At 45.7% G+C, this 14,051-nt stretch overlaps 1 protein-coding gene across 1 annotated transcript in view; it reads right to left on the bottom strand.

The window, feature by feature from the left end:
• The window catches only part of hecw2a (HECT, C2 and WW domain containing E3 ubiquitin protein ligase 2a), a 31,025-nt gene extending 17,181 nt beyond the window's left edge, over positions 1-13,844 (bottom strand). Inside the window, exons 1-15 of the mRNA XM_041950345.1 lie at positions 13,364-13,844; positions 9,778-9,885; positions 9,461-9,555; positions 7,173-7,239; positions 6,846-7,015; positions 6,607-6,746; positions 6,351-6,451; positions 5,404-6,257; positions 3,406-3,697; positions 3,124-3,216; positions 2,216-2,366; positions 1,745-1,851; positions 1,340-1,464; positions 321-506; positions 7-141 (exon numbers count right to left, since the gene is read on the bottom strand). Coding sequence (XP_041806279.1) covers positions 7-141; positions 321-506; positions 1,340-1,464; positions 1,745-1,851; positions 2,216-2,366; positions 3,124-3,216; positions 3,406-3,697; positions 5,404-6,257; positions 6,351-6,451; positions 6,607-6,746; positions 6,846-7,015; positions 7,173-7,239; positions 9,461-9,555; positions 9,778-9,885; positions 13,364-13,742 — 3,003 coding nt within the window. The 5' untranslated portion in view covers positions 13,743-13,844. The remainder of the gene's footprint in view (positions 1-6; positions 142-320; positions 507-1,339; positions 1,465-1,744; positions 1,852-2,215; positions 2,367-3,123; positions 3,217-3,405; positions 3,698-5,403; positions 6,258-6,350; positions 6,452-6,606; positions 6,747-6,845; positions 7,016-7,172; positions 7,240-9,460; positions 9,556-9,777; positions 9,886-13,363) is intronic.
• Positions 13,845-14,051: the final 207 nt, after the last annotated feature.

Genomic DNA, 14,051 nt, shown 5'->3' with positions numbered 1-14,051 from the left:
TCTCACCTCCCCGGCACTGTGGCTGCGCTGGCGGCTCAGGTGCTGGCGGTGGGCCAGAAGCCCGGTGGAGCGAGAACTCTGGAGGGGCAGCCGCGGGTCTATGAAGGTCGTGGAGCGACAGTTGTGATCCACAAAGAAAGGCTGAGGGGTGAGATGGAAGAACCGGATGAACTCCAGCATGTGTGCACAGAAACATGCAGGATTATAACCAGCAGCACACCTGAGCAGAGATTACACTCACTGGGTCACATGACCTTCAGGGTCGGGGTAATCCCAGGTCAAAAGTCAAAAGTTAGCGGGTCACACATACACACACACACCTTCCCAGTATGGTCGTGCTTCATCTCCCAGCCCCGGGGAAGCTCCAGCTGCTTGTTGGAGAACATGTTGAGGAAGGTGACGAGGTCGCGGTTGTGCTGGTAGCGCTCAAAGTAGTGAGCGTCCCGACGCACCTTACTGATCATGTGCTTCAGGCAGGTGTTGCTCGTAAACATGCGGTAGGCACTCTGGGCAGAGAGGGTGGAGAAGGTGTCATCAGAGCGAGACGGGAGGCAGACGACAGAACAGCCTCTCAGTTCATTCACTCAAGATGGAGAACATGGTGGTTGACATTGTTTGAAATGTGAGTTAAAAATGATTTGAGTTAATCAGAATTAGTCTTAGATAATTAGATCAGTGCTGCATCACCACACAGACACTGTGTACTGCAACTGAATTCAAACTTTAAGTCTTTTTATATTATTTTATAAGATCCAAAAACTACATGTGACTTCAAAAAATCATTGCAATCATTGGAATCATCTCCAAGTCATCAAGGATTCATTTTCAACTAAGTTATTGACGACTTAGTCAAAAAATTCACCCACTCTGCACGGCCGGGTGCAACTGAAGGTAAGTTTGTTTTGTTTTGTAATTGCTCGTAGTTCCTGACCAACAGCCAAAGAGCTCTAAGTATTTAATTTGCAGGAAAGCAGGAAGATGTAAACACGTCTTAGAGAAACCAAACATTTGCCACTAAAGAAATGTTAATTTGTGTAAAATGCAAAATGCTTCTAAATAACAACGAGCAGCTGGTTAACCGCGCTGGGCCACACACACTCGCTGCATTACAGCTCTGTGCTGAGACATAGCGCTGTGTGGAGAACTGACACTCTTGACCCTGAAAGGGTCCATTCAGGCAGCAGCTCCTACATCTGAGTCCCATGACTGTGATGAGTGCTCAGAAATTAAATCAGTCAAAACGCTGAGTGTGCATTCTGAGTGTAAGAATACAGCATGTGTGCTTGCATGCAGACGGATGAACGTAAACGGAGCTCCGGGTCAAAGGTCTCATACTGACGGGGTTAGAATGCAGCACGGTGAAGAAGTCGGGGCTGCACAGGAACTTGGCGCTGGGCGACTGCAGCAGCAGCGAGAGACGCGAGCGGCCGCTGGAGTGAGCGACTGCGCTGTCTCGTCGGTACTCTGCAGCAAAATCAACACACACGAGACAAACAAACAGAAGCAGCTTGTTTTCACGAAGACTCAAAAATTACACATCCAGCGTTATGTGTCAGGGATTCGGAGACGTCTGTGTATAAAATCGTGGCTCGGCATCGTGTTTCAAAAGATGAATCATTTTCAAGAGGTGAGTCACTGAATGGTGCATGCATTTTTTCTCTAAATGAATACAAAGCTCTCGTGAATGAAGCCTCTAATTTGTCTATGTCTGCGTCTCTTTCTGTAATAGGTCATCAAAACTAACCAGGAATGGAGTGAGGCATCAGTTCACTTTCTGGTTCCGGCAGCAGGTCAACCGGAGCCTCCTCCGCCCGATCGCTGTTGGTAATGGTCCTCCTGATGCTCTGATACCTGTGATCAAGATTAAAATTACTCTGGTGAAAGTAAAGTTTTCCTCTATTTCAGCAGAGAACGTGGTCTTTTGAATACAACTATGCACTTAACTAGTTTGTCTAGGAGTCAAATCAAGTGAGGCATCTTAAGAAAAGAGACATTAATACAAAAGCTGCTCGAATTTCCCTGCTGAAAGTCTTTGTTCACTGAAGGTTACATTAGTTCAAAAGCCTCCAGATGCAGAGAAACAAAGAGAAGGCCACAGGCAATGTTCCATCAAAAGAGAGTCCATAACAGAGAAAGCAGAGAGGACATTTTGTTTTGGTCTGTTAATAATGAGAGCACGTGATGCTCATTTTACGTTTCTCTTTACGAAGCTCACCTGCGGTTCAGTTGCTCCATCTGCTGAATGGAGTTGGAGCGGGTCAGGCCCTGCGGGGCAGGAGGCCCGGTGGGACGCTGCCACGTGGTGGTTCTGTTCACGTGGTCCACGAAGAAGATCCTCCCGTGACTGTCGATCCGAGCCTCCCAGTCTGAGAGGCGGTCAGTTATTGATACACAGTAGGTGTTTAATGCCTCAACAAAACTGCAAAAATAACTGCCTAACACTTAATGATGTGATGACAACATCTGCAGATATATAGCACTTTTCATGACAGAACATGCAACCCCAGCCTGTAATGAGACTTCATATTTCATTCATACTTAATGTTTTAATAATCCGTGACCAGAAATCTTTTATTTTATTATCTAGTTTATGAAAGACTGTATTTGTGCATTCTGTCTCCAAATTAGCATTAACAAAACTAAGAGTCTGCAGACATGCTAGTAGCCAAATGCTAACCCAAGCCTGCTAACATCGTCAAAATGAGGGAGTTAGCGTGCTCTCGTTTATCATGTTTGATGTTTACACATGTTAATTATGTTTGTTACTATAATTGCTAATTAGCACTAAACTCAAAGACTGATGACAATAAACAAAAGTATTCGACAAATGCAGTTTCTGATCCGTGCCTTTGAGGAAAAGTCAGAGAGACATATTTTATTCGAAACTGAAGCGATCATATTCATGGTGGCATTCGATGAAAAGTCAGGGGATCAACACTCTTTAGGGTTTATCCTCTGGGGACCATGAAAGACATTCTTGATGGACTAACATCACTGAATTTGTAGCTCAGTTTGGGTCGACCAGCAGGTCACGAACATGGACAGACACAGAGACACTGCCACACACAGACGTACACAGACACATTGGACAAACAAACAGTGCATGCAGACACACACACTCACTGGGAGGTAGAGGCTCGTCCACGCGTTGGTATCTGTGGATGTCGTGACGCACTGAAGGAAGCGATCGTACAGGATGGCCGTTGACATGAGTACCTGAGCACAGAAAACATACAACAGAGGAAATTATATTCTAATAAGGTGAAAATATTGTTTGAATGGCACCTTTTGAATTGTAAAATCCAGCCAGAACCGAATAGAAACTATTTAAAATGAGCATTTTTTTGGGAATTCAAGGATTTCCTCCGCAAAAACTAAACACTGAGTGGCTTTAAAGCTGAGCACCTTCCTCTCCATCAGTTTCTGTGGTGACTTGCTCTGAATCCGCAGAGCCCGCCTCCTCCTGCGGCTTTGTCTCCTCCCCTTCCTGTTCTTCGGCCACGCCTCCGGCCGCCTGCAGGCTCAGCCTCCTCACGATGACCTCCTCCACCTCCGCTTGCTCTCTCGCTTCTCCTTCAGCCTCAGCGAAAGCGACTTGCCCACCCCCTTCGTCGTCTACAGCTTGATTGGTTGGAGGGGTGCCGGAAACTACATCTCCCCCCGGATCTATGGCCGTCTCCGCTCCCTCCTCCGCCTCCTGCAATAGTCCACAAAGTGATTATCATTACAGGCGAGGATGTTCACACTGAGGGAAGTGAATCACGTACATTAAATATTCATGACATCACACATACCGCCACATAATATCTGTGAAATACAGGAAGTCAGTCAGCCCAGTGTGAGCTCCAACATGAGGCAGCAAAGTGCTGCAGGAATGAGCCCTAAAACACAGAAATGAGTTCGTGCTGCTGAGCTTCCTGTTCTAGATGCCTGAAGTAAAGTCTGTGGATTACACAATCTTGAGAGATTTTCATGTTTCGTTCTACGAGATGAAATACGTCAGTAAATGTTCACACATGTGAATTCTGAAGCTTTTACGTGTCGTAGGATGTAGTTCATTTATGATCTACCGTTTGAAAAAAGCATGAAATGGTATCATTGGTTAAGATCATCTTGCAGAACAAAATGTGTCAGTTTTTGGTTTGCCACACAGCTTCTTTTCTGCAATAATCCAAAAACTGGAGGAAAAATCCCACCAGCTGCAGCACGATCTAAATCATTAAGGTGACAAAAGAAAGCTGAGAAATGTTTGACTTCATGCAAACACATAGGAAACAGAACACTTGGTTAAACCCCCCCCCAAGAAATACAGATCTCTGGTTGTCACTCCTGTTCCTAGAAAACCGTTACTGGTACAAGACGAGTCAGACAAACGCAAAATCATCTCCAACTAACTGCTTTACAATATGCATTTAACAACTCCATAAATGATGGTGCTGCAGTAGAGTATTACAGTGCAGTGTCACACAAAAAGGGCGGGGGCTAGGACCCAGCGGAGGCTGTTGCTCAGTACGATGTGTTCACTGTGGGAGCAGTAAAGACACTCGGCCACAGCAGAGCGGCCACACATTCAAGATAAAGAAGACACAGAAATGGAACGGCGACATCTGACAAAAGCAAAATATTTTCAGAAAACAAACCAGGAGGTAGAAATGCTGAAGACCAGCTGAGCAGACTGTGGTGTAAACCTCACAAAAAGGCCTCAGCTGTATTTCACTCAGCAACCTGTGGGTGAATATACAGTATGCAAATATTTCCAAACAAAAAAGAAGTCAGGTGTGACACAAAAATTTACCATTTCAATCGAACTGCTACTGATGGATCAATTATTTGATTAACTGAGTGAATGCTAACATCAAATTTAGGACCTAAACAAACAGTCCCGACACATTTACAGTGTGCATACTCCACACAAGTAACTATTGTCATTTTCGGATTTTTAATTGCTTCTTGCTTCACACTTAATTAATAAGACAGAAAATGTATTGAAAATTTAAGAATGATTTTCTAAATCCGACCTTTCTACTGCAGGCCTGTTAAATTCACAATCATGTTTAAAGGTTCCCTGTGGAGCCTTTGACCTCTCGCAGCACGATGCTGCTGCACTCGGGAGTCATGATTCACATCCAGAGACCTTTTTTTCACTCTTTTTCACTGATCACATGTTACAGCCGGTAGCAGTAACATCAAGAAGCGACAGACAGAGAAGAAGAAGACTGCTAGCTTCTCTCTGTTTTTGATCATTATCAATTCAACATTTTCTCCATTCTCTGATTTTACGTTACATTAATCAATTAACCATGAACCAACACTGTCAGATGAATCGTTGATGAAAATAATCCTGCAGCCCTAACACGGACAGCTGGATTGTGGGTCGTGACCATATAGAGATAATGAACTCACCACTGCAGTAGTCAGTGTGATTGGACAGCTCTCTGATGATGAGAAGACCGTCTGCTGGGCTGTTGCCATGGAGCAGCTGTCAATCTCTGAGGAGGGGTCCTCACCAGGCCCCCTTCCTTCCTCGCGCACCTCTCCACTCTCTGGCAAAGCATTATGGGACACAGCCTCTATGAAAGGAGCCTCCTCCACTTCAGAGAACACATCTGGCTCCAAAACATCCTCTAAGTCCAGACCTGCCCCCATCTCCAGGGCCGCCTCTGCATCAGGGGGCACATCTTCTGTCACACCACCTGCACCCTCGGGCTCCTCCTCCAGCACTGAGGCCTCCAGCTGCTCCGGCTGGAGCTCAGGAAACGGGTCGTCTTCGTCTACGCCGCCGACGTCTGGAGCTTCTCCGTTCATCAGCAGCGGTGACAGCGGCACCGGGGTGATGTCGTTGGCCCCGGACCGGTCCTCGTCCTCGTCTGAATCGATGTGCAACATGGCGCTGAGCCTTGTGTGTGTGGGGAAGCTGGAGCGCAGCTTGGGTGAGGCCGCACCCAGGGGTCTTTCTCCAGGGCCTTTTGGGGCCTCAATAGCATCCAGGCCCTCAATGAGTGACCTCTGGAGCATTTCATGGCCCGACAGACTTTCAGGCCCAACAAATTTACCCTGGGCTCCAACAAGAGGCAGGTCCTTTTCTGGGAAGGCCGTGGCGCCGCCTTCCCACATGCTTTGGGAGCCGTGTGAGCCAGTAGGAGAGGGGCCCGCGGAGACCACTCCTGGAAGATGATGGGGCAGATCCTCATCATCAGATGGAGTCCCGGGAGCTCCATTCAAGGACGACATGCCGATGATCGAGTCAGGAGAGGCACCTACAGCAGGCAGAACAGGTGGTGTTTCCATACTGCCAAAGACTTAATTTAGTTGTGGCAAATGCTTGAAATACAGTTTAAAGGCAGATTTACCATCCGGCCCCGTCGAGGTGAGCTCCACTTTGAACTGCAGCTGACCGCTTACGTGTTCAGTGGGCAGGCGCCGGCACAGGGAGAAACTCACAGGCTGGACTCTGGACACACAAACAAAGAGAAAAACTGATTTACTGAGCCCATGATATCTGTGATATTTCACACATCAAATTTAAATAATGAAGGAAGCATGAACTATGTCCTTCTGACTGAGCTTCAGCTGCAGCTGACTGTAGTTAAACAGTTTGTCACCTACCCGGGTATTTTTTCAATAAGCCTCTGCACGGGGATGGTGAGCTGCCCGAGGAAGCGTTTGATGATCGGCCGACTTTTTGCAAACTTGTCCTTCACCTCAATGTACAGGATGTCTGTCATTAGTGCAACGAAGGTGTATTTCTGCAGAGAGGCAAAAGCACATACAGTCAATACATTCTCAGTTGAGTATTGGTAATATATTGTTGTTGTTGTGTGTAGCGAACGTGCAGCAGCCGTCACCTCTCCATGCCAGACGGGGTTGGTGGTGTTAGCGATGATGGCTGATCGTCGCTCCTGTCCGTGATGGCTGAAGATGGGGAAGACGCTCCTCTTCCCTGGGTGGATGGACATCTTCAGGTACGGGTCCGGATTGAAAAACATGCCCTTCTTCAGACCGGTGGCGCGCAGATCTGCAACAAAGCATCAGTGGCAGCAGGCTAGTGAAGAAGGGAGGGTTAAATACTAGAGGATGTAAAAGCTAACCAAAAGTCTGTCTGTGTTTTCGAGGGCTTTGTTTCATTTACTCTTACTTTACTTTACTTAGTTACTGACTCCCAGATTTCTCACCCGTCAGAGTGAAGCTGATCAGTTTTCGTGGATGTTCAACTCCCACCTGCTCTGCCAGCCCCTCCACCTGTGAGAGAGCAGACAACGTGACACTCTGTTCACACACAAATAAAAACACCAGGGAACATGCTAACACACACCTGTGTGTGTCTAGACTAAATTCACACACATCTAAATGGTAATACAGGTGAATATTTGGGGGATGGAGAGAATTACATTGCTGATATGGACCGATTATGATTAGGGATTGAGACTGGGTGGTCCATATATTCGGACCAATTGAGCATTTGGCCATCAGTCAACAGGATGGAACACAGTACTGTGGCGGCACCATCAGAAGTCTTGAATGATGCTGCATTTGATTATAAGTAGTATTGTGTCATCGAAAGCTTTGGATACTGCTGATCATCAAATTCTTTTGAAACACCTGGATTGAACTGTTGTGGCCGAGTGTAAGCAAAGGTGTGCCACAGGGTTCTACTTTGGGACCACTTTTATTTACATTTTTTGCAGATGAGTTAGGTGAAAAAGTTAGAAACAGCACAATTCATCTGTATGCAGATGACAGCATTTTATCTATGACAGCACCCTCTGTTGCCCAGGCGGTTCAAAATTGACTGTTAAACCAACAGTCCCACTGAAGTGAGCATTACTGGTCTTAATGGGACTCCAACTGAAAGAGTATCCTATTATAACTAGCTTGGTTTCTGGCTGATGAGCAGTCTAAGTCCTTAAAAGGAAAACTGCATTTTTTTTTTTTTTTTACAGAAATAGGACTTGTGTTCGTTGAAACTGTAGAAAACACATTGTCACATCAACTTCTTATTCGTTATGGACTGTGGTGACGTAATTTATATGCATTCTTCTGCCTCGACTCTCAAACCTCTCAATGCAGCCTATGTTTCTGCCCTGATGTTCAGGACTGCAGACGGTTTTAGAACATGATGTTTACTGTATGAGAAGGTTGGGTGGCAGTCGTTAGCAGACAGAAGAGAACAGCACTGCATTCTGTTCATCTATAAAACACTTTTTGGCAAACTACCTGAGTATCTCTCATGTCGTTTGACTATAAATCAAGTTCACATTGCACCAGGTCTCAAGAGTATTTGGTCCTTGGGGACCACCATGTCAGTACTGAGACTGAGGAACTGGCGGTGCATGATTGTCATTGCAAAAGAGCTTGCTCTCAATAGCCTTCCTGTTTGAATGAATAAATAGATGAAAATACAGGTAATACTTTACATTATGGTACTAGTTGCTTATAGTGTTGTGACGTTCACGAACGAACTGGTTCTTTTGAACGGCTCGTTAACATGAACGATGGGAACCGAGTCGCAGCTGGGAACCGTTCTTCTTTTTTTTCCGGGTTACATGAGGAGAAGCGCTGCACAGCTGCGCGGTGCTTATTAGATCTGCAAATAGCATCACGCCACCTTGTGGACGCTGCCTTCACGTGAGTGCGCCAGTAACAAAAAAAAAAACACTGTCAAAGCAGAGTGATATGGCGCCACCCTGTGGAATATTTACTATTAATCCAGATCAGACTTTAAAATCTAATCCACACATGTCAAATGACGTTATAATCAATATTTCAGAATAATTTAAACTCATATTGGTGGGATATCTAAATCAATTGGTTAAGATAAAATGATAAAACGAGTTAAGGCCAGACTGCCTTCTTAAAACTTAATAAATATAAAAATGAGCCAAATGAGCCAGTTTTTTGAACGGCTCTTTGAAAGGAACGGCTCACCAAGATCCGGCTCCCCTCAAAGAGCCATAAATCCCATCTCTAGTTGCTTATTGGCATGTATTAATACCTTAATCTGGGGGTCATGGGTTAAAGTTATTAAGAGTTAGATTTATTTATATTGTAAAACTTCTTTCTTTATCATAATTATGAAGGAATTCAGAGGTTATTGCAGAAAAACTCTTAGTCAATGGCCTAGTAGTTGTAATTTATGGTCATCCAGAATAAGGCATCAATAAGCACTTTATACTGACTAATAAAGAGCCAATATGCTACTAATATGCACAATAATAGGCAACTACTTAACAGTAAATATGTGTACCTTAATATAAAGTGTAACATGGTGCATTCAAAAACACTCATCATGTATTAATCAACCACACCTTTAAGCAAAAGTGACCCTCACATCTACTATCAAATCATAAAGTAATCCGAATTAATTATATTTCCTTGTTGAAATCTTCACCCCAAATGCCTGATTTTAAGTGTAATGATAGAGCTAAGCCTGAGACCCAGAGTGTCTAAATCCCAAACTGACCAGGACTGCCGGGTTCTTCACGGTGATGCAGGGGGTCGTGGCTCTCAGGGCTCCGCTCACTCCGTGGTAGTACTTGAAACAGATCTTGGTCTCAGCTGTAGAGGAAGCAGCAAAGAGTTATGGGATGTGGAAGCAGTGCAAACATCATCTGCCACAAAGCTGAAACTGATCTGTGGAGAAATGTGACTGTACTGTGGTTTAAATATTCTTAAGGTAAAAATACTGCATTGATGCATGAATAATTATGTTTCATGAAATCATACATGAGACTTTAAACCCTTTTTACCACTCAGGTCTGACTGCTTATTGTAACTTACGCTCTATAAAGTAGGGCCCGGGCTCCAGCCTCCAAACGATCTGACCCTTCTGGGTACCATTCACCCCTCGGTTCTTACAGTCCCACACATTGGACGGACTGGTTTCATCTGGACAAGAGGAAAAACTGTTAGTCAGTGTGATAATTCTGAGGTTAGATCACTTTATTGCCGTGTTGACGTTCATCCTCAAACTCAAACCAAAGAATGTTAACTGAAAACAACAGATCCGGATCCTTCAAGCTCCTGCAACAAAGCTGCATCTGCTCCGTCTTTCAGTGTGTTTAGTCTGCGGACACTTTCTTCCAAAACACAAAGTTTGCCTTTAATCAGTGAAATCCAGTCCCAAAATAGCCTCCCTACAACCTCTAACCAGAAGGACAAACACCAAACTTCCTCTGAGTTAAAAACGGGGAGGGGGAATTCCGCTGGACGTAGCACTTTCGCACACAGATTAATGAAGCACCGAGCCGAGCTGACTGGTGGGATGTGTGTGTGTGTGTGTGTGTGTGTGTGTAGGATGGCAAGTTGCTTATCATTGAATGTCTGCTTAGTCAAGGAAAGCGGTAGCCCCTCTGGGGTATAAGACCCTGGAGCAGGTAATGAAGTCCTGGCGGCCTTGTGATCGATATGAAGACCTGACGCCCCGCCTGGCACCAGCAGTTTAACTATCTCTTCCTCCCACACAGCATTCTCACCTACGAGGCAAACATTTGGAAGATTTTGCCAGCTAATCAGGCAGGTGAAGTCCTGGAGGTCATCGGAAATGTGACCATGGGTTTGCTAAACGATCACGAACTACATTCTTTCTATAAAATAACTGCGTCCAGTGTCTGCGGTGCTGCAGGTCTGTCTGACCTCTCCGAAGTCAAAGGCAACCATTGTCTTCACAAATCCATTATCCATTACTAACACAATACATCATGCTGAACAGCTCACAGGCTGTAATGTTCCTCTGAGCGTCACTGTATTAAACCAACAATTGTCTGGTGTAAAGAGACAACTTCCATTTTTTGCGGATTATGTTACAGACCCATCGTGACGGGGGCGAAGGCGAACCAACGGCGCACTGAGAGGCAACAATAACAATGACCTCTTCTTCTTCTTCTTTTAAACCGTTAATTATGTTCTTCAGGGCAGCAGTGCTGCATGTCTGCAGGAGATGTTTTCAGTTTTGAAACCAGTGGAAACATCAGACATTTAACAGCTCTGGTTTTAATCAAGATAATTAAATGTCACTAAGGAGAGCCGAAGTGAAACCAGAACTTCTGTTTTCTGTTCCAGAAGTACGAAAACCTCGTTCAAAGCTGCTCTGACATTTGTACAAATAAGCACAAATCCAGTCATGGAACAGAACCACATGTATGTCTACAAGTTTGCCATCTTGGCTGTCGCCATCTTGTTTTTTTGGAGGCAGAAGTGATGACTTTGGATGACAGGGCGGAGCTGGGGAGGATGCGTATTGCCACACCTCTCTCCTGATTGGATCTGATGGAGAATGCAATGATACGCCGTGTAAGCGACTTGTTAATCACAAGGTGGCCACGCACTAAAGCATATCGTGCTGTATCGTTTGTTTTACTCTAAATGGGAGCATAATTTACTTTAAAATAATATCATGTTTGTGGTGAAGAAGACTTGAAACTAGCGAAGTGGAGTCGTTTTCGCATAAGCTTACATGCAATAAGACTTCTTCAAATCGCCCCCTGCTGGCCATTAGAAAGGATGCAGGTTGAAGGCACTTGCACTCTGGCTGCACCACCAACAGCATAATTCCGTTTGACCCTCACATCTTTCAGACCCCACGCCCCCAGTTTGTAACACAAATTCCAGTAAAAAGCTTTTAGTCTCCAGGCTCAAACACGTGATCAACAAAGCTGAAGACATTATCCAGCTGTGTTTACAGCCTCCTTGTGATCAGTAAACTGACCTTTATGTGTAAAATTAGTGGAGTGCCCTTTAAATATTTCTGTCTTTGTGGCCTTTAACAAACACCCTTTCCCATAAGAGAGTTAAACATCAGCAGCGAAACCAAACAAACACAAAGATTTAAACGTTTAAAGTCTGCACTCGGCACTCGTTTGTCTTTACGAGCGTGCACAGCTTAGCACAGGATCACGCTTATTTCTCTCAGGAAGACAATGAAAGAAGAGCTGAATGAGAGGCTGCTTCCAGTTACAGAAGCTAGTGGAGCAGAGGTCACTCCAGCTCTTTGTTATGTGAGCAAAACAGTGTGGAAATCATAGCTTCTTAATAACAAATGTGCTGCTGGGACACTATTGCTCCTGTATTACTTTTCACCACGATGGACAGATCCGCCTGACAGTTTGAGCCTGATAGCCTTCCTTAGCACGCAGGTCAATGTGCTTCCTCCCTGTCAAATTCCCGTCTCTAAGCAGGATTAGCACACATTATTGGAGACCACCCCGCTCGCCTCGGAGACGCGAGCGCTTTGTGATGGTGCTGTTGTTATTGTACACCGAGGCAGAGCCGTTCCGTGTTGAGTCAGCCTGCGGTCCTGTGTAACGTCTCAACAGCTCCTGTTGCAGTATTGACTCAGAGCTGGAGGCTCCTGCACAAGACTCTACCTGGCTATTCTCAGCTCCCAATAACAAAACACTTGGATCAGCTGAACAGCTTTGAGGACAGGTAGGGTCAAGGCAGCTCAGATCCCAGATGCCTGCAAGTTTCCAAAATAGTTCAGCAAACTGGGGGAAAAGGATGCAAAACGGTTTGAAGGCAGACGGAGAAAATTAGCTTTTTTTTGTTCTACTGATTCTGATCCGTGTGTGCACAAAACAGCCCTTTTATAAGATATGAGTTACCAGCAATCAGACCTGCTGACAATCATGAATGAACATGGTGAAATCTTTTGGGTCTTGAATCCAAAATGGTGGTCCTGCATCACTGTGACACACAGACAGACCCAGCGTCCAAAATGTCAGGATCAAATTCTCACATTGCTGCTATGACTCATGTCTACAAACCAACCAATCGCGCTGCAGCACGAAGTGGGAGCTTTTCACAGCAGACAGACATGTGACAAATCACAGGTGTAAATAAGAACATTTCTGAGGGCTGAATTCCATTTAGCTGCTTCAGTTTCAGGGCCCTGCTACTGGCCATGATGGCCCATCCATAACTTTTCCTTCTATGTCAAAATATCTGCAAAAAAAAAGGCCAAGACACAGAACACACTGCACGATGAGACCCAGCTCAAACCGGCTTTAAACCTGCAAAACTGCTGTTACTGCAAACATTCAAGTCTCAAGTTCGAACCTATTAAAACCAGAGCATTAAAAAATGATCAGCACAGCAACAGGCAGGCCGCGCATAGCTGCAGACCCTGCACATTTATTATTAGGCCTCTACATTATCAACACGGCTTTGACAGGAAACTGTGCAAACCCATTTTAACGGTCAGCATTCAGATCTAAAGAATTTCATCTGGACTTGGATTTTCTGCAATGAACCTGTCCTCATGGACCTGAGACTGGTCTCGAATGGCTTTAGATTTGACCTCGACCTGGCCCAGAAGAGTTAAAAGCATCTCTAAGAGCAACCACATATGTAAAAATCATCAACTCACCAATGTGGTACAGCCCGATCCAGTCGGTAGCATCCACTTCCTCCTTGATGTCCCAGGATATGACGAGGTTCTGGCCGCGGTTCAGCGTGTACTCCAGGGTGGACGCCGTCAGCGAGGACCGGCTCTGGGAGGTCACCAGGTCTGTGTCACTGTTAGCCCGCGGTAGCCCGATAGGACTGCTGACAACAGAGACGGTATCGACGGCGGCGCCGCCCCTCTCCGCCAGGGTTCGCAGGTTCTCCGGGCTGAGGGTGTGGCGCAGGTGGGGGCTGCGCCTTCGTGGAGCTGACAGGTGTTCGCGGCCCCCCACTGCGAGGTTGGGCGGATTGTGGGAACGCGTCCTGGGCGGCAGGACGGCGGTGGCGAGGGAAGGACGCATGTTGCACAGTTGGTAAAGAGACAGTTGATGAGCGAGGGCTTCTTCAGGATTGGGCTGGTCGTCGAGGCGATGGCGTCCTTTTACGGATTTATCCCTGCTGACTCATAAATCCTCCTGTTTGAACGGCGACAGCTGGTTTGAAGAGGTTGTTTTGACTGGAAACATATGAGAGCTTTAGAAATGACGTGTTGATTCCTCCTCCACAGAAGCCCCCGTCATCGGCCTGCAAAGGGAACCTAAAGGTGGGAAAGACGAGAGAGACGGGGAGAAAAGTGTAAACTACAAAACTGCTCCTGAACAAGAAAAGCA

Source organism: Chelmon rostratus, chromosome 13 (genome assembly GCF_017976325.1).
Source record: "Chelmon rostratus isolate fCheRos1 chromosome 13, fCheRos1.pri, whole genome shotgun sequence".
In the NCBI taxonomy this organism is placed as follows: domain Eukaryota; kingdom Metazoa; phylum Chordata; class Actinopteri; order Chaetodontiformes; family Chaetodontidae; genus Chelmon; species Chelmon rostratus.
The sequence above is the reverse complement of the archived record's forward strand: the minus strand, read 5'-3'. Positions and strand labels throughout refer to the sequence as shown.